The sequence below is a fragment of the Amblyraja radiata genome, chromosome 1 (assembly GCF_010909765.2).
Source record: "Amblyraja radiata isolate CabotCenter1 chromosome 1, sAmbRad1.1.pri, whole genome shotgun sequence".
Taxonomy (NCBI): Eukaryota; Metazoa; Chordata; class Chondrichthyes; order Rajiformes; family Rajidae; genus Amblyraja; species Amblyraja radiata.
In genome coordinates, this window is record NC_045956.1 from 101,875,826 (window position 1) to 101,903,095 (window position 27,270).

The 27,270-nt window shown below is 42.8% G+C and overlaps 1 protein-coding gene across 13 annotated transcripts in view; it reads right to left on the reverse strand.

Moving 5' to 3' along the window:
* apbb2 (amyloid beta precursor protein binding family B member 2) overlaps window positions 1–27,270 on the reverse strand; it is a 300,906-nt gene that overhangs the window by 157,868 nt on the left and 115,768 nt on the right. For all 13 annotated transcript variants that reach the window (XM_033027647.1, XM_033027584.1, XM_033027573.1 and 10 more), the window contains one exon: window positions 25,558–26,352. In XM_033027647.1, the coding sequence (XP_032883538.1) occupies window positions 25,558–26,352 (795 nt within the window). The remainder of the gene's footprint in view (window positions 1–25,557; window positions 26,353–27,270) is intronic.

Below are 27,270 nucleotides of genomic sequence, written 5' to 3' on the forward strand. Positions count from 1 at the left end.
TTTGCACACTAATCTCGTGTGATACCTTGTCAAAGGCTTTTTGCAAGTCCAGATACACCACATCCACTCCCTTATTCATTCTACTTGTTACAGCCTCAAAAATCCCAGAAGATTAGTCAAGCATGATTTCCCTTTCATAAATCCATACTGACTTTGACCGGTCCTGTCAATGCTTTCCAAATGTGCTGCTATTACATCTTTAATAAATGACTCGAACATCCAACTACCGATGTAAGGCTAACTGGTCTATAATTCCCCGTTCCTCCCCCTCCGTTCTTAAAAAGTGGGGGTTACATTGGCTACCCTTCAATTCACAGGAACTGATCCAGTCGAAAAAAATTTGGAAAGTGATCACCAATGCCGTACTGCACGGTATTCGGAAACACCCTGGCATTCCGTTGGGACCGAGCCTTCGCATTCTCCAAGAGGTCAGATGCACCACCTATGTGTGAGTGACACAAGTCTCTTTAAATTTTGTGCAATAATCCTTCTGGATCAAATTAAGCTTCACCAGAAAGCTACAAGAATCTATCTAATTGTCCTGCTGGATATTTTAATGGGAGACCAGTGATCACAGCTGCAAAGGTTTTAAGGTTGTCATGAATAAATCTGGACATGGGTGGGGGGGAGAGCAAATTGGAGGAGACCAAATTACAACATTGTTGGGGAGCAGCTATACATTAAATGGGCTAGTCGACACCTGACGGGTGATACTAAAGATCAGCTGATTACAGTTCAAGACCAGCATGTTCCAATAAAGACGACAAGGGAAGCTTGAATGATGAGAAAAGGAAAAGGAAATTATGTATGGAGTCAAAGAATGTAGGCAAGGTACTGTACGTACTTTGCATTAGTATTCATCAAGGAGAAGGACTTCAAGTATAGTGAGATCAGTGTGGTGTATACTCATATGCCAGGGCATTTTGAGATCAAGAAGGTGGTGATATTGGAGACCATTATAATCATTGTATCCTAGCTCGCCAAAGACGAGATTTCTGAGGCCTAATGCTCAACAAGTGGCCCATGCTTACTGTTGGATGTATATGTGACGGAGTCTTCATGAGGCGCTATTTAAGCATTTGAAGTGAGCTACTAGACATCACCACATATTCATGTGCCACTGTGTGTCAAAGGCTTCAAAGACTCAGAAGCAACTTTGCAGTATTTGTTTCAGTGCTCAGTTTTCATTCTGCACATAAATATTCCATTACGTATTTCCAGACCAAAGTCAATACTTTGCATGTCTGGTTCTGTCCGTCATCATTGGAAAATAAACAGCCTCAAGCAACCTCCAGAAATAAAACTGAACAAGAAGCAGAGGCGCCAAGAAAGATACTGCTGTTGATGTAGGCATTTTACCCAGAAGCTCTTGTCAAAACATGGACCATTTGTCCCATTCAGTCGAGGTGATGGACAAAATGGCCCATTTCTGGACAATAAGGTGCACGTAATCCACAGAAATATAGGATATTACGACACAAGGACATGACAGTTTTTGGCATATTCAAGGTCAATTTATTCATTCTAAACCAGAGCAAGTTCAGCCTCGCTATTAAATTCTTCATGAATAAAACATGAAATGCAAAATTAAATCCCCTTGAATTATCTATTTAAAAATCAAAATACTCTTGTTCACTCTTAGGATACATAACACAACACTTAGTAGTTAAGAAACAGCTTTGATATGGTTACATTTACTTGTGAATAAAGGAATATTCAAGGTACCAATGAAACCTTCAAGTGTCAAGTTTTATTGAAATATTTAATCAATGACCATATCTTAATTTTATATAAAACATTTTGTAAAAATATTGAGTTAGTGATGATAACGTAATCACTTTACACCTTACCTGCTTACATTCCAACCAGATAATTATTGTCCATTAGATAATTAGTTGGTTTGCACTATATTCCATACATTCAATTAAAATTTGAAAACTGTACGGCTGCTTGCATAAGGCAGTTTACAATTTGAGTTCTTGCAATCCCAGTCATGGATGATTGGTAAAATTGCAAAATCTCTACTTCACATCATTGTTGTGTTGCCATAGACAAGGCGTGGCTTTTAAATAATTAAACTGCAAATCATTTCACAGGCAGAACAAGATGTCCGAAGTTTTTACCTACCCTCATAATTCACGATAATGATAGCCAGCATATAATCTTTCCCCAGCATCATTACGAGCACACTAATCAATTTCCTCACGTAATTTAACTAATAAAAGAAATTCCCATGAAATGGTTAGTGCTAAGACAAAAATATTCCGAAACAAAACTTCCAGGTTGCGTCTGGTGAAACGCATTCATTACTAATAAGATTATACACAGAATGATGGTTTGGTGCATTCCGCCTTCCCCTGCTCAGCACATTGTGTTACTATAGCAACCAAAAGGAAAGTCTCCCTGCAGTCTTTCAGCAAAAAATCACATGACTGATGAGCTACAGCTTTGCAAGGAGACTTCATTTTATTGATCAACTAAATAGTTTCTTCACAAATTGCAAATATTAAAGCTCAGGGGACAAAAGGTTCTTGTCTAATATATATGTAGGAAAATATTAAAGGGAGATCAGGGATTAAGGCTTTTGCATTGTACAGCTGCATTAGACTACCAGAACAACATTTCTAGAGCAAAATAAATCCTTTATATGCAGGTAGACATCTCCAGGCATCCTTTGAAAACAAGAAGCGCTCAAAGTCAACATAGAGCTGTACAGGTAGACACAAAATCTGGAGTAACTCAGCAGGTGAGGCAGCATCTCTGGAGAGAAGGAATGGACGATGTTTCGAGTCGCGACCCTTCTTCAGACTGATGTCAGGGGAGGGGGCGGGACAAAGGTAGAATGTAGTCGGAGACAGTAAGACTAGTGGGAGAACTGGGAGGGGGAAGGGGATGGAGAGAGAAAGCAAGGGCTATCTGAAGTTAGAGAATCAATGTTCATACTGCTGCTCTTTCTACACTCGTTTCGAGATGGACAACATCACCCCAGGCTTGTCGGCTTATGACAACACCGCCAGCGTGCTGGCTAACGAAGCTGGAGGGAGGTCAATCGCTGGGGATGTGCGCACATCCTCGTTGTCCGAGCACGACGTGAGGAGGGCTCTGACACGTGTGAACACAAGGAAAGCTGTAGGCCCAGATGGCATCTCGGGGCGAGTACTTAAGTCTTGTGCTACGCAGCTAGCTCCAGTGCTCACTACAATATTCAACCTCTCACTTGCCAAGTCCGTGGTCCCTGCCTGCTTCAAAAGATCCATCATTGTACTGGTACCAAAAAATGTCTCCCCAGCCTGTCTGAATGACTACCGTCTGGTGGCCCTCACCTCGGTAGTCATGAAATGCTTTGAGAGGCTGGTCAAGAAACACATCTGCGCCTTCCTCCCTCGTAACATGCACCCGCTACAATTCGCATACCGTCCGAACAGATCCACGGACGATGTGGTCGCCCAGGTTCTGCACACCGCTCTCTCTCATCTTGACAGCCAGAAGGGGGGCTATGTGAGGATGCTGTTCATAGACTTCAGTTCAGCCTTCAACATGATAGTCCCCACCAGACTTGCTGAGAAGCTGCTGGAATTGGGGCTCAACACCCCCCTGTGTGCCTGGGTCCTGGACTTTCTCACCGCTAGGCCCCAGGTAGTCAAGATGGGAGGAAATACATTGAAATCCCTAACCCTGAGCACAGGATCGCCCTAGGGTTGCATCCTCAGCCCCCTACTGTACTCCCTGTACACACATGACTGTGTGGTCAGGTTCAGCTCCAACTCTATAATCAAGTTTGCTGATGACACTGTGGTGGTGGGCCTGATCTCCGAAAACGAAGAGGCCTACAGGGAGGAGGTGACTGATCTGGCACTCTGTTGTCAGGACAACAGCCTCCTCTTGAATGTCAAAAAAAAGCTAAGGAGCTGAGTAGATGCAGGAAAGATGTTCCCGATGTGGGGGGAGTCTAGAACCAGGGCTCACAGTTTAAGAATAAGGCTAGGTCGTTTTGGACTGAGATGAGGAAAAAGTTTTTCACCCAGAGAGCTGTGAATCTGTGGAATTCTCTGCCACAGAAGGCAGTGGAGGCCAATTCACTGGATGTTTTCAAGAGAGAGTTTGATTTAGTTCTTAGAGCTAAGGGAATCAAGGGATATTGGGGAAAAAGCCAGAACGGGGTACTGATTCTGGGTGATACGCCATGATCATATTGAATGGCGGTGCTGGCTCGAAGTTCAGAATGGCACACTCCTGCACCTATTTTCTATGTTTCTAAGGGTCTGGAGAGAGCGAGGATCAAACAAGCTTATTTGCAGCATAGTTCTCCAAAACTTTCAGTTAATGTCATTCTAAATAATGTACGCTTTGTATCTATCAGCATTGACAACTTTACTTTTGCTTTAATCTTTTGCTGGTCACATAAATCTGAAAACATTCTTCCAGTAATTATGAAAGAACATTTATGTTTTCCCAAGAGTGGGATTAAGGGTTTCATTTGATTACCGATACCACCCTGTTTAAGATGACATAGGGCAACATAACGCAATGGAAAGGAAGGACATTAGTTTGCAGGATGTGGAATCGTTATGGGTAGAGCTGCGAAACACTAAGGGGCAGAAAACGCTGGTGGGTGTTGTGTACAGGCCACCTAACAGTAGTAGTGAAGTTGGAGATGGTATCAAACAGGAAATTAGAAATGCGTGCGACAAAGGCAAAGCCGTTACAATGGGTGACTTCAATCTACATATAGATTGGGTGAATCAAATTGGCAGGGGTGCTGAGGAAGAGGTTTTTTTGGAATGTATGCGGGATAGTTATCTAAATCAACATGTAGAGGAACCAACGAGAGAGCAAGCTATTTTAGACTGGGTATTGAGTAATGAGGAAGGGTTAGTTAGCAGTCTTGTTGTACGTGCCCCCTTGGGCAAGAGTGACCATAATATGGTTGAGTTCTTCATTAGGATGGAGAGTGACATTGTTAATTCAGAAACAATGGTTCTGAACTTAAAGAAAGGTAACTTTGAGGGTATGAGACGTGAATTGGCCAAGATTGACTGGCAATTAATTCTAAAAGGGTTGACGGTGGATATGCAATGGAAGACATTTAAAGACTGCATGGATGAACTACAAAAATTGTTCATCCCAGTTTGGCAAAAGAATAAATCAGGGAAGGTAGTGCATCCGTGGATAACAAGGGAAATCAGGAATAGTATCAAAGCGAAGGATGATGCGTACAAATTAGCCAGAAAAAGCAGCATACCGGAGGACTGAGAGAAATTCAGAGACCAGCAGAGGAGGACAAAGGGCTTAATTAGGAAAGGAAAAATAGATTATGAAAGAAAACTGGCAGGGAACATAAAAACTGACTGCAAAAGTTTTTATAGATATGTGAAAAGAAAGAGATTAGTTAAAACAAATGTAGGTCCCTTGCAGTCAGAAACAGGTGAGTTGATCATGGGGAACAAGGATATGGCGGACCAATTGAATAACTACTTTGGTTCCGTCTTCACTAAGGAAGACATAAATAATCTGCCGGAAATAGCAGGGGACCGCGGGTCAAAGGAGTTGGAGGAATTGAGTGAAATCCAGGTTAGCCGGGAAGGGGTGTTGGGTAAATTAAATGGATTAAAGGCCGATAAATCCCCAGGGCCAGATAGGCTGCATCCCAGAGTACTTAAGGAAGTAGCTCCAGAAATAGTGGATGCATTAGTAATAATCTTTCAAAACTCTTTAGATTCTGGAGTAGTTCCTGAGGATTGGCGGGTAGCAAACGTAACCCCACTTTTTAAGAAGGGAGGGAGAGAGAAAACGGGGAATTACAGACCAGTTAGTCTAACATCGGTAGTGGGGAAACTGCTAGAGTCAGTTATTAAAGATGGGATAGCAGCACACTTGGAAAGTGGTGAAATCATTGGACAAAGTCAGCATGGATTTACAAAAGGTAAATCATGTCTGACGAATCTTATAGAATTCTTCGAGGATGTAACTAGTAGCGTGGATAGGGGAGAACCAGTGGATGTGTTATATCTGGACTTCCAGAAGGCTTTCGACAAGGTCCCACATAAGAGATTAGTATACAAACTTAAAGCACACGGCATTGGGGGTTCAGTATTGATGTGGATAGAGAACTGGCTGGCAAACAGGAAGCAAAGAGTAGGAGTAAACGGATCCTTTTCACAATGGCAGGCAGTGACTAGTGGGTACCGCAAGGCTCAGTGCTGGGACCCCAGCTATTTACAATATATATTAATGATCTGGATGAGGGAATTGAAGGCAATATCTCCAAGTTTGCGGATGACACTAAGCTGGGGGGCAGTGTTAGCTGTGAGGAGGATGCTAGGAGACTGCAAGGTGACTTGGATAGGCTGGGTGGGCAAATGTTTGGCAGATGCAGTATAATGTGGATAAATGTGAGGTTATCCATTTTGGTGGCAAAAACAGGAAAGCAGACTATTATCTAAATGGTGGCCGACTAGGAAAAGGGGAGATGCAGCGAGACCTGGGTGTCATGGTACACCAGTCATTGAAAGTGGGCATGCAGGTGCAGCAGGCAGTGAAGAAAGCGAATGGTATGTTAGCTTTCATAGCAAAAGGATTTGAGTATAGGAGCAGGGAGGTTCTACTGCAGTTGTACAGGGTCTTGGTGAGACCACACCTGGAGTATTGCGTACAGTTTTGGTCTCCAAATCTGAGGAAGGACATTATTGCCATAGAGGGAGTGCAGAGAAGGTTCACCAGACTGATTCCTGGGATGTCAGGACTGTCTTATGAAGAAAGACTGGATAGACTTGGTTTATACTCTCTAGAATTTAGGAGATTGAGAGGGGATCTTATAGAAACTTACAAAATTCTTAAGGGGTTGGACAGGCTAGATGCAGGAAGATTGCTCCCGATGTTGGGGAAGTCCAGGACAAGGGGTCACAGCTTAAGGATAAGGGGGAAATCCTTTAAAACCGAGATGAGAAGAACTTTTTTCACACAGAGAGTGGTGAATCTCTGGAACTCCCTGCCACAGAGGGTAGTCGAGGCCAGTTCATTGGCTATATTTAAGAGGGAGTTAGATGTGGCCCTTGTGGCTAAGGGGATCAGAGGGTATGGAGAGAAGGCAGGTACGGGATACTGAGTTGGATGATCAGCCATGATCATATTGAATGGCGGTGCAGGCTCGAAGGGCCGAATGGCCTACTCCTGCACCTAATTTCTATGTTTCTATGTTTCTATGTTTCTATTCACAAGGTCTAGATCTGTCCAAGAAGATCACCAAGATTACTGACGAGTACCCGATTAAATAAATTATTTAATGACCTAGAGAAGCCATTGCCAATTAAATCCAAAGAACTCTTTTTTTTTTGTTGCAATAAACTGAACTGCAAGATTACAGTGGCAGCGATTATAAATCTTAAAAATTTAACTAATAACCAAGACAAATAGGAATGGTGGTCGCTGTAGTAGAGAGGGAGCCACATTGCGATTACCAAAAGCTGTAGACGAGGTTGGAGAAGGTGCACTTGGAACTGGTAGTAAGGCTGTTTGGGTCCCTGGATGGTGAAGAAGGAGGCTGGGCAAGAACAAGTGTTATACCTCCTGTGGCTTCATGGGAAAGAGTCAGTGGTCAGGGAAGGGTGGATGTGTGTGGGGGGGGGGGGGGATGAGCAGTTCAGGAATCACAGAGGGAGTGGTCCCTGTGGAGGTTTGCATGAGCTGGTGAGGAGATGATGTGGTGGGATGTAGTGGCAGCTGGCAGAAATGAAAAATGCTAATGTGCTGGATGCAGAGGTAAGTGGAGTGAAAGACAAGGACTAGGGCAGGGGTTCACAACCTTTTTCGTCCCGTTTTCCCCTGGCATATAACAGCACATAACAATGTCATTTCACTTATTTATGAACAACTGATGATGAACAGATACTGGTATACCAGAACCAAACACAGTCAGCCAATGAGAAAAAAATATGCACAAATCCAGAATCAACAAATTGACCCCAGGTTGGGAACCCTTGGACTAGGGGAACTCTATCTTGTTTAATACATTTCTTGCATTTACGTACAGGCAATGTAAATCTAACAGTTCTTCTTGCTCTCTCTCTTAATCCAGTCACATTTTAAACGTATGAATTGTGGACAGGAATGATTATTTATCCCCACAAGCATTCTTTGCCATTTACTAAGATCATAGCTGATCTGACTGTAACTTTAACTCTGCATTCCATTCTACCCATGTTATACTTCACCCCTTTGCTTTTATTAGGATGCTAGTTCAGATTAATTTCCCTCGCGGTTTCCAATCATCTCCCTTAAGCCTTTTCTTCTAAAAAAAGTCTTCTCTCTTCAATGTTAGCTTTGGGTCCCAATGCCCTCCACAGCTAAATTAGTTTGAACCTTCCCATGGCATACCCTTGAGAACCCTGGTCCCAACTCTGTTACAGTGCAATCTGCCCAGCCTGTATGTATCCCCAACTATCCTTGAACTGCTGCAATACCCAAGAATCATTAGTCCTCCTTCTTGCACCAACTCTTCAGCCACAATACTCCTGCAGTATCTGTATACTCACGGAGATTGGGAGCAATCAAGGAATTTATCTTTGAGGATCTGCTTTATATTTAGTTTATTTTCCTTAACATTATCCGCTGCACTTTATCCCTCTTCCTAGTGAAGTAGTTGGTTCTGAAATTTATCATGTGCTTTGGAAGTTCACTCTTCCTCTCTAGAATGTTTCATACATGTAAAGTGATATCCTTCATCTTTGCACCAGGGTGTACTCTACCCCTCTGAAATCATGTCTGCAACCACAGAAATGTCTGAACTGATTACAATTAGTACAGTTTCAAAAACTGCAGGAGATGCCATTAGAAGCTTGTGATGAGACCATAGATGGACAAAGGAGGCGAAAGCATCATCCGTAACTAAACTTATCTTCAACTTCAGACAGACACCAAGTGCTGGACTAACTCAGCGGGACAGGCAGCAACTCTGGAGATAAAGGATGGGTGACGTTTCGGGTCGGGACCCATCTTCAGTCAGCATCTCTGGTCTATTCTTCAGTCTGAAAAAGGGATCCAACCCGAAACATCACCCGTCCTCTTTTCCCCCCCAGAGATGCTGTCTGACCCACTGAGTTATCCAGCATTTTGTGTCTACCTTCGGTATAAACCAGCATCTGCAGTTCCTTGTTTCAACTTGTCATCAACTTTATTGGATAGGATGGTGGAAATGTGGGAGAAGATATAATTGGATAAATAAATAATAATTGGATTAACCGGGTGGCGCCATACGATGGCAGCTTCACCAATAATCTGTCTCATCCTCTTCTTCTATTTGTTTCTCAATCCTCTCCCCATTTAGAGGACTCCAAATGTGAAATAAATTGGTGGAAATTTAGTAGAAAACATTGGCAAGATGCAAGTACTGCAAAGTCATATGATAACTTTTTTTATATCTATATTACTAAAAGTCTGTTCTTGACCGGTTTTGGCATTCTGTGCTGCGATTTCCGAGAGAACACCGCCACCTACGGCCGTCATTTTTGGCCACCTTGCTCAGAGCCCCCCTCCGCCGTATGTGTGCCGAGGATTTTTCCCATCGATGAAAAATGACAGAGATATTAATGATTTTACAAAATTCCCCATTCTCTCTGCATGCCCCCGCTGGCGACAAGGGGGAGGGACTATAAAACCAGGAAGTGGTGTGCCCCAATCAGTCTCTTCAAGATGGAGGAAGGCAGAGGGTCACGTTTCTCTGAGCTGTGATTAACACTGAACACATGCCTACTGAAATGTAAGTGCCCTTAGTGGTTCTAAAACGCTTGCAGAATGTGTCTATTGGTTCTTTTGGTTCTACAATGCTTGCAGAATGTGTCTCTTTTGGTTCTAAAATGTTTTTTAGGTTCTCCCCCCCCCCCCCCCCCGTCTCCTCTCCTCCCCTCTCCTCTCCTCCCCCCCCTCTCCTCCCCCTCCTCTCCTCTCCCCCCCTCCTCCCCTCCTCTCCTCTCTCCCCCTCCTCTCCTCTCTCCCCCTCTCCACTCCCCCCTCTCCTCTCCCGCCCCCTCTCCCCCCCCTCTCCTCTCCCCTCTCCTCTCCTCTCCCCCCCCTTTCCCCTCCTCTCCTCTCCCCCCTCTCCTCTCCCCCTCTCTCTCCCCTCTTTTTCTCCCCCCCTCCCCTCCCCCACCATTATCCAGCATTTTGTGTCTACCTTCGGTATAAACCAGCATCTGCAGTTCCTTGTTTCAACTTATCATCAACTTTATTGGATAGGATGGTGGAAATGTGGGAGAAGATATAATTGGATAAATAAATAATAATTGGATTAACCGGGTGGCGCCATACGATGGCAGCTTCACCAATAATCTGTCTCATCCTCTTCTTCTATTTGTTTCTCAATCCTCTCCCCATTTAGAAAATAGTCTATGCCTTTATTCCTACCATCAAAGTGCAAATTCCTACCATGACCATACACTTTGCTATGCTGTATTCCATCTGCCACCTCTTTATCCACTCTCCCAACCTGTCCAAGTCCTACCACTGACCCCCTGCTTCCTGTACACTACCTGCCTCTCCATCTATCTTTCGTATCATCTACAAACTTGGCCACAAAGCCTTCAATTCACTCATCCAAATCATTAATATAATACACGAAGAGTAGCAGCCCCAGCACCGAGCCTTGTGGAAGCAAAGCAGAAAAAGCCCCCTTTATTCCCACTCTTTACCTTTTGCCATTCAGTCAACCTTCTAATCATGCTAGTATTTTCCCTCTAATACCATGGCCTCTCATCTCATTAGTAGCCTTATGTGCAGCATCTTATCAAAGGCCTTCTGAAAGTCCAGGTAAACACCATCCACTGACTCTCCCTTGTCTGTCCTGCTATTTACTTCCTCAAAGAATTCCAACAGATTTATCAGGCAAGATTTCCCCTGCACAAAACCATGCTGACTTTGCCTATTTTATCATGTGCCTCTAAGTACTCAGAAACCTCATCCTTAATAATGGAGTCTAAAATCATACCAATCACTAAAGTCAGGCTAACCAGCCTATAATTTCCACTCTTTTGCCTCGCTTTCTTCTTGAACAGCGCAGTAATATTTGCAATTTTCCAGTCCTCCTGACACTACTGATTCTTGAAAGATCACTACAGGTACTAATGCCTCCACAATGTCTAAAGCTACCTCTTTCAGAACCTTGGGGTGTAGTACATCTGATCTGGGTGACTTATCCACCTTCTGACCTTTCAGCATCCCAAGCACCTTCTCCTGAGTAACAGCAACTCCATTAACTGTGAAGACTGATGCAAAAAGCGTATCTAATTTATCTGCTATTTTTTTATCCCCCATTACAACCACTCCACCACCATTTTCCGGTGGTCCAATGCTCACTCTCTTTTACTATTTATATATCTGAAGAATCTTGCTATCCACTTTTATATTATGGGCTAGCTTACATTTCATATTTCATTTTATTCCCCCCTTATTGCCTTTTAAATTACCTTCTGTTGGTTTTTAAAAGCTTCCCAATCTAGTTTCCCACTGAGCTTTGCAATATTATATGCTTTATCTTTATGTTTTATGCTGTATTTGACTTTTTTTGTCAGTCACCGTCACCTCATTCTCCCCTTAGAATCTTTCTTCCTCTTTGGGATGAAAAGATCCTGTCTCTTCCGAATTACTCCCAGAAATTCCTGCCATTGCTGCTCCACCGCCATTCCTGCAAGGATCCCTTTCCAAAATCTTCACAATCAGCATGTAATTCCCTGACATTTCCGCCACCTTCAATGTGGTCTCACCGCAAGTTACATATCTCCGTTCTTACCTCCATCTCTTTCCATAGAGACCTCTCTCTCCACAACCCAATGGTTCGCTCATCCCTTCTCACCCAACCTAGTCTCTTCCCAAGCACCTTTCTCTGCAACCACTGTAGATGTAACTGGTGATGCAAGAGATGCCCCTACATCTCTTCTCTCATTTCCAACCAGGGACCTGAGCAGCCCTTCCAGAAGAGATAAGGGCTCACATGTTCCTCTTCCATCCTCATCTATTCCATTCGGTGCTTCCGTTGAGGCCTTCTTTACATCAACAAGACCATGCATAGACCAGGCAACCATTTCATTGCACACTTGCACTCTGTCCACCAAAGCCCGCTGGAGCTCCCCATTGCTAATCATTTTAACTGCCACACTAACATTTCATTCCCACACTGACCTTTCTGTCCTTGGCCTCCTCCATTGCCAAGTGTGTCCACACGCAAACTGGAAGAACAGGATATCTTATTCCGCTTAGGCAGCTCACAACCTAATGGTATGAATATTGAATTCTCCAATTTCAAGTAATACTCCCCTACAACCCCACTCTTTCCCGTGACCCCTTCACCCATGTCTCCCACAACCCTGGTGAATATGCTCCTTTCTGCTCTTGCATACGCTCATCTACCATCCTCCTTTTACAAATTCCCATACTTCCCTTTTATCTGAAGATAGGCACAAAAAGCTGGAGTAACTCAACGGGTCAGGCAGCATCTCTGGAGAGAAGGAATAGGAGAAGTTTTGGGTTGGGACCCTTCTTCAGATCCTTAATCCCCCTCTTTCCCTTCCCCCAAATCCCTCTCTCTGGCTTTACATTTTGCACTTCTACCTCTTTCCTTATCTGACATATTCTTTTCACCTCTGGCCTTTGTCATTTATTCCATCCATCTGCTAATCACCTCCCCTTACGAGCATGCACCCATCCCGTACCAAATTTTGCCCCACCTCCACTACTTTTTTCCAGCTTTCTTCCCCAACCATAATCAATCTAAAAGGTCCTGACCCAAAACATCATCTGTCCATTCCCTCCACAGATGCTGCCTGACCCACTGAGTTCTTCCAACACTTTGTTCAAAAGGGAACTGCAGATGCTGGAATATCGAAGGTACACAAAATTGCTGGGGAAACTCAGCGGGTGCAGCAGCATCTATGGAGCGAAGGAAATAGGCGACGTTTCGGGCCGAACTTCCAACACTTTGTTTTTTGCTCAAGATTGCAGTATCTGCAGTTCCTAATGTCTCTTGGATTAGGATATTATGGTATTCATAGGCCAATAGTTCCAGTAATGAAAAGAAAGAAGCCAGAAATATTAAATGCACAATGTATTCAGGAAAGGATGGGGGGGAAAAAAGGGTGCGATGTCTGTGATATTGATAAATAAAGTTAGATGAATGAAATGGGATGATGTACACATAATTTTAAATAGTTTCTTTGGTTTGCATTACTGGACGATAGAAAATGGGTATGTTGCTGCAAATACGTTGGAGGTCTCCAAATGTGAAATAAATTGGTGGAAATTTAGTAGAAAACATTGGCAAGATGCAAGTACTGCAAAGTCATATGATAACTTTTTTTATATCTATATTACTAAAAGTCTGTTCTTGACCGGTTTTGGCATTCTGTGCTGCGATTTCTGAGAGAACGCCGCCACCTACGGTCGTCATTTTTGGCCACCTTGCTCAGAGCCCCCCTCCGCCATATGTGTGCCGAGGATTTTTCCCATCGATGAAAAATGACAGAGATATTAATGATTTTACAAAATTCCCCATTCTCTCTGCTGCCCCCGCTGGCTGCAAGGGGGAGGGACTATAAAACCAGGAAGTGGTGTGCCCCAATCAGTCTCTTCAAGATGGAGGAAGGCAGAGGGTCACGTTTCTCTGAGCTGTGATTAACACTGAACACATGTCTACTGAAATGTAAGTGCCTTTAGTGGTTCTAAAACGCTTGCAGAATGTGTCTATTGGTTCTAAAATGTTTGTAAAAAGTGTCTCTTTTGGTTCTACAATGCTTGCAGAATGTGTCTCTTTTGGTTCTAAAATGTTTTTTAGGTTCTCCCCCCCTCTCCTCTCACCCCCCCCCCCCTCCTCTATGCGTCAGTAGATAGGGTAGTTATGGGGTAAAAGGAGCAAATTAATAATATTAATATAATATCAAGGGGGGTAATAAGCGTGAGTGGGGGGGGGGGGGGTGGGATAATGTGTGTGACGCTGCATGCCGCCTCCCCCCCCCCCACAACCGCACATTGGGGGAACAGACCCAACGGGTCTGCACTTGGTCTAGTAGATCATAAAAATAAGTGTTCGTGATCAGCATATTTTTAACCCAATGAATAAGAAACAAGTGCCATATGTGATTCTCATAGTGTGTTTCCATGACAGAATATTTAGTAAACTTTGGGATGAGTCATTTTGAGGGCAAAATGGAAAAATAGTAATGAATAAACCTATTCAAAGAAAGTGTGGGCCAACTAGTGACCAAAACCAGAATCTTGATATTTTGAGGTGCAGGGTGCGTGGAATCAAATGACCATTTTGCATGCGACTACATTGAAGGGGGATTTGTAGTCTTTTTCACTGGCTTTAGGAAGATGAGGATATGGAATAGAATCAAAGTAGATCCAGTGTGTAAATAAAAGGATCACTATGCTGGAGCAGCAGAGTCATCACATTCACAAAAGATGCATACTTGGTTGCTAAGAGAAATTTTTTTGAGGATAGAGTCAGAGCATAAAATCATACAGCACAGAACTGACCCTTTGGCTCAACTTGCCCATGCCAACCAAGATGCCCCATCTACATTAGTCCCACCTGCCAGCGTTAGGCCCATATTCATCTAAACCATTTTGATTCATGCTTCTATCCAAATGTATTTTGAAAGGTGTTATAGTGCCTCGCCACCATTTCTTCTGACAGCTTGTTCCATATATCTACCATCCTCTGTGTGAAATACCTCTGTGCGGATTTATGGACGGGTTCTGACTAAAAATATTGCTTAATGAGTATCTTAACAGTGAATAAACTGAAAATACTAAATACTCAACATGCCAGGCAACACATGGGGAAAGTTTATGCTTTGCGTAGAAGAGGGAGAGAACATTGCAGCCTTTCAGTCAATTAGTTCAATGCTTGAATTATGTTTCTCTTTCCACAGAAGATGTATTTACATCATTTTTTTGTTTTAATTTCACATTTCCTGCATTTTTTTCAATGTGCGTGGAGCTGTGAAATAAAAGGGGATGTTCATTTTGTTGGGATTGTACTACTGGTCTGCAAGTAGTTAACAGGAAGAGAAGAACAAATATGCCAGGAGATAGCATTTGGAAGGACGGGTTAATGAGAGATAGTCAAATGGTTTTGCGTGTGGGAGAACATGTTCCACTATTTTGATGGTGCTTTTTTGAATACAGTGCATTCAGAAAGTACTCAGACCCATTCACTTTTTCCACATTTTGTTACGTAACAGCCTTATTTTAAAATGGATCAAATTCTTTTTTTTATCATCAATCTACACACAATACCTCAGAATGAAGAAGTGAAAACAGGTGTAGAGAAATTTTTGCAAAGTAATTAAATAAAAACTGAAATATCACATTTACATGTAATCAGACCCTTGGCTATGACACCCAAATTGAGCTTAGGTGCATCCTGCTTCCGTTGATTATCCTTGAAAAAACAACTTGATTGGAGTCCACCAGTGGTAAATTAAATTGATTGCACAGGATTTGGAAAGGCACACACCTGTCTATATACGGTCCCACAGTTGACAGTGCATGGCAGAGCAAAAACCAAGCCATGAAGAAATCGGCCGTAGACCTCTGAGACAGGATTATGTCGAGACACAGATCTGGGGAAGGGTATAAAACAATTTCTGCAGCATTGCAGGTCCCGAAGAGCACAGTGACCTCCGTCATTCTTAAATCAAAGAATTTTGGAACCACCAGGACTCTTCATAGAGCTGGCCGCCCGGCCAAACTGAGCGATCGGGGGAGACAGGCCATGGTCAAGGATGTGACCAAGAACCTGATGGTCACTCTTGACAGAGCTCCAGTGTTCCTCTGTGGAGATGGGAGAACCTTCCAGAAGGGCAACTATATCTGCAACACTGCACTAATCAGGCCTTTATGGTCGAGTGGCCAGACGGAAGCAACTCCTCAGTAAAAGGCACATGACAGCCCGCATGGAGTTTGCCAAATGGCACCTAAAGGACTCTCTGACCATGAGAATCAAGATAAAGCCTTCTTATTTGGCTGATCGCTATAGCTCTTAAATGATCTAAATGTTCTGTCATAGACACATAGAGTGATAGTGTGGAAACAGGCCCTTCGGCCCAACTTGCCCACACCGGCCAACATGTCCCAACTACACTAGTCTCACCTGCCTGCGCTTGGTCCATATCCCTTCAAACCTGTCCTATCCTTGTACCTGTCCAACTGTTTCTTAAACATTGGGACAGTCCCAGCCTCAACTACCTCAACTGGCAGCTTGTTCCATACACCCACCACCCTTTGAGTGAAAAAGTTACCCCTCAGATTCCTATTAAATTTGTTTCCCTTCATCTTGAACCTATGCCCTCTGGTCCTCAATTCCCCTACACTGGTCAAGAGACTCTGTGCATCTAACCGATCTATTCCTCTCATGATTTTGTACACCTCTATAAGATTACCCCTCATCCTCCTGCGCTCCATGGAATAGAGACCCTGCCTACTCAACCTCTCCCTATAGCTCACACTCTCTAGTCCTGGCAACATCCTCGTAAATCTTCTTTGAACCCTTTCAAACTTGACAATATCTTTCGTATAACATGGTGCCCAGACTGAACACAATATTCTACATGCGGTCTCACCAATGTCTTATACAACTGCAACATGACCTCCCGACTCCTATACTCAATACTCTGACTGCTGAAGTCACTCTAAAACTTTATGAAACTTTTAAAAGGCAGGAAACTTTTTGAATCTATTAAAAAAATTTTAACGTTTAAAAAAGTGAAAATTAAAGCATTTAAGATTAATTACATTCATATGCTCGAAGAATTTTGTAAAAAATCTCAACTAACAAAGACTTATCTTCATCCCTTGCAGCCATTTCCTTGCATTGAGTTAAGGGCTTGTCCCACCTGCTGATTTTTTTCATAAGATCTCCAAAAGATTTTGAACATTTCAAAATCCAGCGGTGAGCTGATACGTCAGTTAATGATGCCGGCAGTTGCCAAGTGGGACAGGCCCTTTACTACCTTTGAAGTCCTGTTTGTTAACTTTTTACCCGACTCCCTATAATCACTGTACACTACCTCATCCAATTTCCTACTTATGTCAGTGTGTTAATATGCACATTTAATTCTGGCCACTCCCCCCCCCCCCCCCCCCCCCCCCCCCCCCCACATTACGAACGTTCAGCAACTGCTCCAAGACATACTGGACCCCGACACCAGAGCTCTCTCTTGAAAGTATCCAGAGACCCAGCCTCCACCGCCCTCTGAGGCAGAGAATTCCACAGACTCACAACTCTCTGTGAGAAAAAGTGTTTCCTCGTCTCCGTTCTAAATGCCTTACCCCTTATTCTTAAACTGTGGCCCCTCGTTCTGGACTCCCCCAACATCAGGAACACGTTTCCTGCCTCTAGCGTGTCCAAACACTTATTAATCTTATATGTTTCAATAAGATTCCCTCTCATCCGTCTAAATTCCAGAGTATACAAGCTCAGCCGCTCCATTCTCTCAGCATATGACAGTCCCGCCATCCCAGTAATTAACTTGGTGAGCCTACGCTGCATTCCCTCAATAGCAATATCCTGTCACTATAGCCCGGCTTGACGTTATCCAGCCCCACTGTGCCTCAGAGCCGAAGCCTGTTGCCATAGACTCTGATTGCTGCTGTTGTTCATCTCTGAAAGGTCATAACCCCCACCCTCAACAGTATCCAAAAGGGGAATGGCCACTGGGAATGCCTGCGCTCTGCCAACTTCCATTCCCTTCACTCATCTACTTTTGGATGTACCTTTGGTGTGACCACCTCACTATATCTCCTACCTAGAATGCTCTCATTCCCCTGGATGATACCATGATTGTATTTGTGTAGCTACAGTTCCTTCATAGTCAGTCAGAAACTGTAGCTGGATGGCCTTCCATAGGTATAGTTCTCAGGGACACTCGAAGTTTCCCTGTATTCCCACATCCTGGTTGAGGAGCATACCAGTGCCTTAATCTGCCATCTCTATTGCACGAAGACCAAGGAAGAGTCACACAAAAAAAAGTTCTTACCTTGCCATCATCCTCCCCTAGCCTCCTCACTGAAGCCCCACGAGTCACTTAACCTCAACAAAGCACTTCACTTCACCTCACCACACCACACAGCCTAAGGCAGCTCCTCAAAGGCCACTCCGCTTGTGCTTGGCTTCCTTTTATACACCACAAGGACAGTCACTGCAGGATGCTAATGGTTACAATTTAAATCACCTGCGCTGCTCCTCCTCTTAGTTGCCCACTCTCCAGTGATACTAGTTCTCCTTTAGAATAATTGGGAGAGCAGACACAATTTAGTAATAGAGTCAGAGTCATATAGCACGAAAATAGGCCCTCCAACCAAACTGATCCACACCAACCAAGATGCCCCACCTAAGCTGGTCCCATTTGCCTGCATTTGGTCCATATCCCTCGAAGCTTTTATTATCCATGTACCTGTCCAAAGTTTTTTTTAAAGCATATTGTAGCTTCTGCCTCAGCTATCCCCTCTGCAGCTCATTCCATATATCTACCACTTTCTAGGTGATAAGATTGCTCCTCAGGTTCTTTTCCAATCTCGAGCCTCTCACCTTAAACCTTTGTTCTCAGGTTTTTGATTCCCCTACCCTGAGCAAAGACGGTATTCACCCTATCCCCTCTATTTATACACCTCCATATGGTCCTCCTCTGCCTCCTGCGCTCCAAGGAATCCGAGTCCCAACCCCTCCCTTTAGCTCAGCCCATCAAACCATGGCAACGTGTTACTACTATTATTATTTATTATTATTATTAAATCGTTGAAAACATTAGCGACGCGGTGGTGCTGGTTTCCGACAGGCACGGTGACGGACGCACCACACATCTCTGTCCTCCATACAGCTGGCCAGCTCCTCTTTTGTCTCTGCACATGCGTCTTCCATCAACGTATTCAGCATCATGTTGATTGGCCGTCCCAGATCACGTCATCCATGGGTGGGTTCCCACAGCACAACCTTGTTTGCTGGCATTTCTGGGTGACGGTGGCAGTGACCAGCGAGCCTCATCCTTCTCCACCTGATCTTCTCGGTCAGAGGTGGAATCTCCCCATAGAGCTGGGCGTTGATGATGTGGTCCCTCCAACTGACATTTTGAACTTTTCTGAGCATTCTGTTGTAGGTACCATCGAGAGACTTGGACAGTGCTCGAGTGAAAGTCCATGCCTCACACCCATACAATAATATGGTCTCTACAGTAAGAATATACTACAACTAAAGAAATTCAGGAAGGAAACCTTTGGATCCAAATTTGTTTCCTGAAGAATATTATTAATTATAGTCATGAGTCTGTAAAAAAAAATCCAACTACTTATCAGGTGGAAATAATTGTAATCACTTGTTTAACCTTTTCTATTTTGCAGTTTTCTTTTTTTGATTTGATCATTCTATTTTAAACTGTATGGCTAGATCGAAGTTGTGACAGACTCTTAGTTTCTCAATACAATTCACATTTAGTTCTACGTGCTCCTTAATCTCAATGTGAGACCCTGGCAAAATATTTGATGTGTTTTTATCTTGAATAAAGAATTGGTAAAATTAAAAATCGCAACATTTTAGCAAAATTAACAAAATGGCAACCTGGCAAAATGAAAGTCTCCTTTATAGCCCAAATTAAGCAGCCGTAATGCACGATCCTTGACATGAAGAGAATTGCAGACGCTAGCATGAACAGAATTGACGTACCTTTTTCAGTGGCTTCTCTCCAGGTTAGCTTCTGATCTACAACCAGCAACATTTTACTTAAGGGTGTGCATGCTCCACTATCTCCATTACTCCACAAGCTGCATCAGTGCCCCATCAACATACACAGTAGCAAGCTGAGCACAATGAGGGCTCGCATACTGCACAGTACATACACATTAACATCTGACGTAAGGTCATTTTCTACCATCTCTCTCTGCTTTGAATCCTAAAACAAAGCATTACTCCAAACATTAGTGCCAGTCTATTTCAATAAACATGACAGAACACAGCCATGAGGAAATAATAGCAATACATTTGTATACTGCAGTCATTACAATATAGCCTCTGACTGGCAAGTCATGTATTTATTGGCTGATTTTGTTTAAGAGTTGACATTTTGAAATGGTACATTTTGACTAGCAGCATTCATTTATCAGTCACTGCAATGCTTTAAACAGGAATGAGTACCCTCTGCAAATAAAGAATGCTTGCTGCTTTTAGTCACTTAAATCAAATGTAAAAGTCAATGAATCAGCTGAACGTCTTTGGGAATGCCAGCCACTAATCTTGCAGAATAGAAATCTTGTTTGGGTTTCTAACCTTCAGCTCCTGTAGCTGCTCTTTAGCTATAGTATATATTGATTTAGTGGATGACTTTCTATTAGCTAGAGTGCTGCTCTCAACACGAAGACCTGCCTCACTTTATGATCAATAATTCAAACCAAGCCCAACAAAAATGTCAATCAGACCAGACTAACAAATCACCCATTTGCTTTATCCTCCAACGATTAATTGCAAGGTTATACAAAAAAGTGAAAAGACTTTAAATAAAATATGATGTATACTTACCTGATAGGTCAGCAGGCACGTGTTTCATATACACATTGATGCAAGCTCCAAGGAGAATTTAAATTACAAATTTAAGTTTTATAATAAAAAGCCATTAAGAGCAAACTGATGGTAAATTTTGCATCTCTCAGATGAACATGCCAGCAAGAAAGAACAGCACAATGCTGACTGCAGCCCACAACTCAGTAAAATCTGATTAATGGTGGAGGTCACATGCAACAACATAATGGGCATAGTTCTCCAGCTTTAGAAATAAGGAACTGCAGATGCTGAGATGAGGGGGAATTTCTTTAGTCAGAGGGTGGTGAAGCTGTGGAATTATTTGCCACAGAAAGCTGTGGAGGCCAAGTCAATTGATATTTTTAAGGCAGAGAAAGATAGATTGATTCTTGATTAGTACAGGCATCAAGGGTTATGGGGAGAAGGCAGGAGAATGGGGTTATGAGGGAGAGATAGATTAGCCTTGATTAAATGGCAGAGTCGACTAGGTGGGTCGAATGGCCTCATTCTGTTCCTATCACTAATTACCTTAATACACAAAAGAACACAAAGTGCTGGAGTAACTCAGCAGGTCATAGAGTCATAGAGTGATACAGTGTGGAAACATGCCCTTCGGCCCAATTTGCCCACATCGACCAACATGTCCCAGCTACACTAGTCCCACCTGCCTGTGTTTGGTCCATATCCCTCCAAACTTGTCCTATTTATGCACCTGTCCAACTGCTTCTTAAACGTTGGGATAGTCCCAGCCTCAACTACCTCATCTGGCAGCTTATTCCATACACCCACCATCCTTTGTGTGAAAAAGTTACCCCCCAGTTTCCCATTAAATCTTTTCCCCTTCACTTTGAACCTCTGGCCTTCGATTCCCCTACTCTGGGCAAGAGAGTCTGTGCATCTACCTCTCATTATTGCTCTCATGATTTTGTACACCTCTATAAGATCACCTCTCATCCTCCTGCACTCCAAGGAATAGAGACCCAACCTACTCAACCTCTCCCTATAGCTCAGACCCCCTAGTCCTGGCAACATCCCCGTAAATCTTATCTGAACCCTTTCAACCTTGACAATATCTTTCCTATAACGTGGTGCCCAGAACTGAATACAATTCTCTAGATGCGGTCTCACCAACGTCTTATACAACTGCAACGTGACCTCCCAACTTCTATACTCAATACTCCGACTGATGAAGGCCAATGTCAGGCAGCATCTCTGGAGAACATAGATAGGCAACGATTCAGGGCTGTGTTACTCCAGCACTTGGTGCCATTGTAGTCTCCAGATCTCTCATTACATGACATTAAAAAGTTATAAAGAAAGAGAGTAGGGAAAAAAACACAAGCATACCACGGGTAAGATTTTGTACATATAACGAGATGTTTGACAAGAAGTACATTTTTTCCACAAGTACACACCACGGGTTCCTAATCATAGAAACATAGAAAATAGGTGCAGTAGTAAGCCGTTTGGCCCTTCGAGCCAGCACCGCCATTCAATATGATCATGGTTGATCATCCAGAATTAGTACTCTGTTCCTGCTTTCCCCCACATTTACCTTGATTCCGTTAGCCCTAAGTGCTATTTCTAACTCTCTCTTGAATATATCCAGTGAATTGGACACCACTGGCTTCTCTGGCAGAGATTTCCACAGATTCACAACTCTCTGGCTGAAAAGGTTTTTCCTCATCTCAGTCCTAAATGGCCCACCCCTTATTTTTAAATTGTGACCATTGGTTCTGGACTCCCCCAACATCGGGAACATATTTTGTGCATCTAGCCTGTCCGATCCCTGAAGCATTTTATATGTTTCTAAAATATATCCTCTCATCCTTCTTATTTCCAGTGAATATAAGCCCAGACGATCCATTCTTTCATCATATGTCAGTACTGCCATTCTCGGAAATGAACCTGGTGAACCTACGCTGCACTCCCTCAATAGCAAGAATGTCCTTCCTCAAATTATGAGACCAAAACTGCGAATACTCCAGGTGCGGTCTTACCAGGGCCCCTTACAACTGCAATAGGACCTCCTTGCTCCTATACTCAAATCTTCTCGCTAATCAAAAATGGAGAAACCTGGGAGCAAAGGAAAAGATTAGTTGACTCTAAATTTCCTCAGCCAGCTGTTCCCATGTCATTGTGGGACGTATGAAGATTCCAGAAAGGTACTCCAGAAATCATAGCAAAAGGATTTGAGTATAGGAGCAGGGAGGTTCTACTGCAGTTGTACCGGGTCTTGGTGAGACCACACCTGGAGTATTGCGTACAGTTTTGGTCTCCAAATCTGAGGAAGGACATTATTGCCATAGAGGGAGTGCAGAGAAGGTTCACCAGACTGATTCCTGGGATGTCAGGACTTTCATATGAAGAAAGACTGGATAGTCTTGGCTTATACTCGCTAGAATTTAAGAGATTGAAGGGGGATCTTATAGAAACATACAAAATTCTTAAGGGGTTGGACAGGCTAGATGCAGGAAGATTGTTCCCGATGTTGGAGAAGTCCAGAACAAGGGGTCACAGTTTAAGGATATGGGGGAAATCTTTTAGGACCAAGATGAGGAAAAAAATTTCACACAGAGTGGTGAATCTCTGGAATTCTCTGCCACAGAAGGTAGTTGAGGCCAGTTCAATGGCTATATTTAAGAGGGAGTTAGATGTGGCCCTTGTGGCTAAAGGGATCAGGGGGTATGGAGAGAAGGCAGGTACAGGATACTGAGTTGGATGATCAGCCATGATCATATTGAATGGCGGTGCAGGCTCGAAGGGCCGAATGGCCTACTCCTGCACCTATTTTCTATGTTTCTATGTTTCTATGTCTATGTTTACTGGGTCAGAACATGTGGCCAGCAGCAATCCACCTGCAATCATTGATGATCGAAATTTCAGGTATGGATTTGCCTTTTCTACAATTTTTTTTTACTGTAACTCAATACATGTGATAATAATAAATCTGTACTGATATCAGGTTAATGCCAAAAGTGATAAAAATTGACAAGATCCACATGGGAATGCAGGAAGCAGCATCGATTCTGTGGTCAATATAACTGGGAAAGAATTGGTGGGTGGTACCAGAGAATGTTGGTACCAGAGAATATGGAGTCTGTTGGTTTCACTTAGCTAGATCTTGCACCTTCTCAGAATTTAGAGCAAATTGCTCCCGGTTCAGGAGACCGTGAAATGGTGGGTTAAAACAGAACCCTGCTACCAACTTGAGGCTCTGGCCATATATGTGTAGCATATTTAAAGCAAGGCAGTGAACTTTCTGCCAACAAAATTACAGAACATCCTATCCTTGGTATAACAATGATGGACATTTATATATCATTTCAAGCCATTTACTCAGTTCTTGCATCATGCAACCTAATCACAGAGTTAAGCTCATTCACCTCAGCCTGGAAAGTGGCTGACATTGAGGCAGTTCAATGAAGAGTCAAAAATGGAGCAGTTGGGCTTTGAGATGCTGCCTGTCCCCCTGAGTTACTCCAGCATTTTGTGTCTATCATCAATCAAGCAGTTGTCCAACTGCCCATATTGGTATTACCCTATTCTATGGGTCTGACTCATGTTTTTAACCTTCAAACAATTATACATCAAGGAATCATCACCCTAAGCTAACTCGAGACTGTAATATGGACCCAATTCCTTGACCAACCTCATTAAAGATCCTACAAACATTTTTGCAGATTTTAATGCCCCTTCTTCAACTTACATAAAAACATTGCCATTTTGTTTCATACACAGAATAAGCCATAACCCCCAAACGAGCATAGTTTATCAATCAAAGCAATAAGACACTAATTAATTTCCCCCTGCATAAATGGTGCGTTATTTTACCTGTATTGTCACAATTGTTAAATCTAAATGTATGAGAATTACAGTCAAGGAAACAAAATACAAATAAAATCTTTATGTTCAATAAAGTAACCATGCTGTAATGATTTAGGAGAAACAAGACATGCAAGGACAAGACAAATACGGAAGTGCATTGAAACAATCGTCTCTGTAAACCCTCTCAATCGTGTATTCCATTGCATCATGAACACTTGAGTAGCTTGATCTTACATAGAGTTTATAGAAATCCGAGTCACACCAGAATACAATGCCTCATTAGTCAGATTTGTATTCTTCTAGCAATTTGTCTGCCAAACTGTAGTTTAAAAAAAAACCTTTCCCCCTCTCGTCTCCATTTTAATTCTCCCTTTTACACAACTTTTGAGTTTTATAAATGAACCTTCACCATCCTCCCTCAGTCAACAGGTGCCACTTGCCTCTTTTGATCTTCACCAGCACAGACATTTACTTGGTTTTCCACCGCCCTGCAACTTAAACCATTTGATTTTTCACTTCTACAGGTCCGATGAAAGGACAGAATCTAAACTGTTGATTCTGTTCCTCACTTCACAAATGCAGCCTGACCTGTTGAATATTTCTAGCATTTTCTATTTTTATTTCATATTTCAGGCTTCGCTAGGTTTTTTTATTTGTTTTCTATATTAGAGCAGAATTCAAATGAATGATGATCCTCACATTATAAATACTTTACTGCAGATTTGCTCCAAGCATCAGGGAGCAAAATCAATGCCACACAATTGTATCCTCAGCACTGATGATCTTGATAATTTCCCATTGCCATTCAATTGACCAGGAATCTTCAGAACCATAAATTACAGTACAACACAACATTCAAACTGTTGTTCTCTATCAATTACCCTTTAATTCTGGGTTTACAAGTCTCTTATTTTAGTTATTCATAAGATGCAGGCAGCACCAACATTCAGATCCCATAGTTTGCTGCTCCTAAAATGAGTAATTAACTTGCCCATTTCAGAGGGCAGCTTGCAGTTAACCGCAATGCAGTGGCTCAGAAATTTTCAAGATTCATCAACACTGAACATAAGCAATCTTTTCCTTTTGGGTTGTTCGTATATAAAAAGTGGTATGTACCAATGTTAATCACAATATAATCAAGGTGTTAATATATATACCAAAAGGAATCTCTGTACCTGTTTCTTCAGGTGAGCTCAATGAAGCACTGTCCTGTGACAGGGTGGTCCAACTTGAGTCTTCATCACTGGGAGCCACGTTCTGCATTTTATTTAATGCACAGTCAGTTTTCCCTCCAAATCTGGATGGAGCCTTCTTTGTTTCAGAACTGGAGGAAATAGTGGCCATTTGACAATCTTCAGGACTGGCAGACGAACTTTCATCACTGACCACATCATTGCTCGCTGTAGATTTATCATGAAACAGTTCAGCATTTTCCTCACCCGAGCCAACGCCATTATTTTGCTCTGATTCACGGGTGGATGATTCTAGGTCTGCATAGTAATTGAGAAAGTTCTTGCTTTTCCTTGGTTGCGTTGTCAAGGGCTCAGTGGAAGATGGATCTTGCAAGTTTGGCTCCTTGCCTTCCAATTTTTCTGAAATTATGTTTTTGACATCATTTGCATTGATGTTTTTGTTCATGTCCTGCTGGCCTAGCTCTGCGGCCTTGCGCAGCTGGTTTTCTCCGTTCTTTGCCAGTTTGGAATTGGTATTGTTTGCTGTAACTGGTACTGCTGTTGTGTCTCCCAGGCCCATTGCTGCCTGAATATTAGTCAAGGCGTATTTCTTCCTGCATTTTGGAGGAGTATTGTTCTTGATTTCTGTGCTCTTTATTCCCGAGTTTACTAATTTATTGTGGGAAGAACGAAGGTTAAGTGTGTTTGGTGGAGTAGCTGCACTGTTGCGATTCACTATATCGGTTTGACTGTTGGCGGTGGCAAGGAACACTGACATAGTGTCCACAGAGTCTTCAACTGCAAAAGAGGACAGGAAACAAAAATTGAGTCAATCCCAAAATGCATAGTTCCTCATTGTTAACTCTGACAATAGCATGATGAAATAAAGATTGCATAATCATCTGGTCCCAGCTGAGGTTGTACTTTGGTCATTTCAAGGCCCTAACAGTTGCATCGTGCTGGAAGTCAACCAGCACAAACGGAGGCTAATCCTCAAAAATTATAGAAACTCGCATCAAGGAATTAGGGATGAATGGGGTTTGAAAGAAAAAAAAGAGTTACTTCTCCAAATGGACTTTGTTAAACTCTTGTAGACTGTGTCATCTGAATATCAACATTGATTAAATTACTTTCAGCCTTGTACATTAATGCAAACTAAATTATGGAAATTGTGGATTTTAAACTAAGATCATTAATAAGTAATTTTCAAGCAAACAGTGCTTTTACCCGGTTGTCTCTGGCTCCTGTTTTAGACGATTGAAAAAACCCTTGTGTAATAAAGATGAAGAATATTAATTCCATGATAAAATTCAAGTGTTAAAATAGACAATAGACAATAGGTGCAGGAGTAGGCCATTCGGCCCTTCGAGCCAGCATCGCCATTCAATGTGATCATGGCTGATCATCCACAATCAGTACCCCGTTCCTGCCTTCTCCCATATCCCCTGACACCGCTCTCTTTAAGAGCTCTATCTAACTCTCTCTTGAAAGTATCCAGAGAACCTGCCTCCACTGCCCTCAGGCACAGACTCATAACTCTCTGTGTGAAGGTAGACAGAAATGCTGGAGAAACTCAGCGAGTGAGGCGGCAGAGTACAAAGTGTTTCCTCATCTCTGTTCTAAATGGCTTACCCCTTATTCTTAAAATGTGGCCCCTGGTTCTGGACTCCCCCAACATCGGGAACATGTTTCCTGCCTCTAGCATGTCCAAATCCT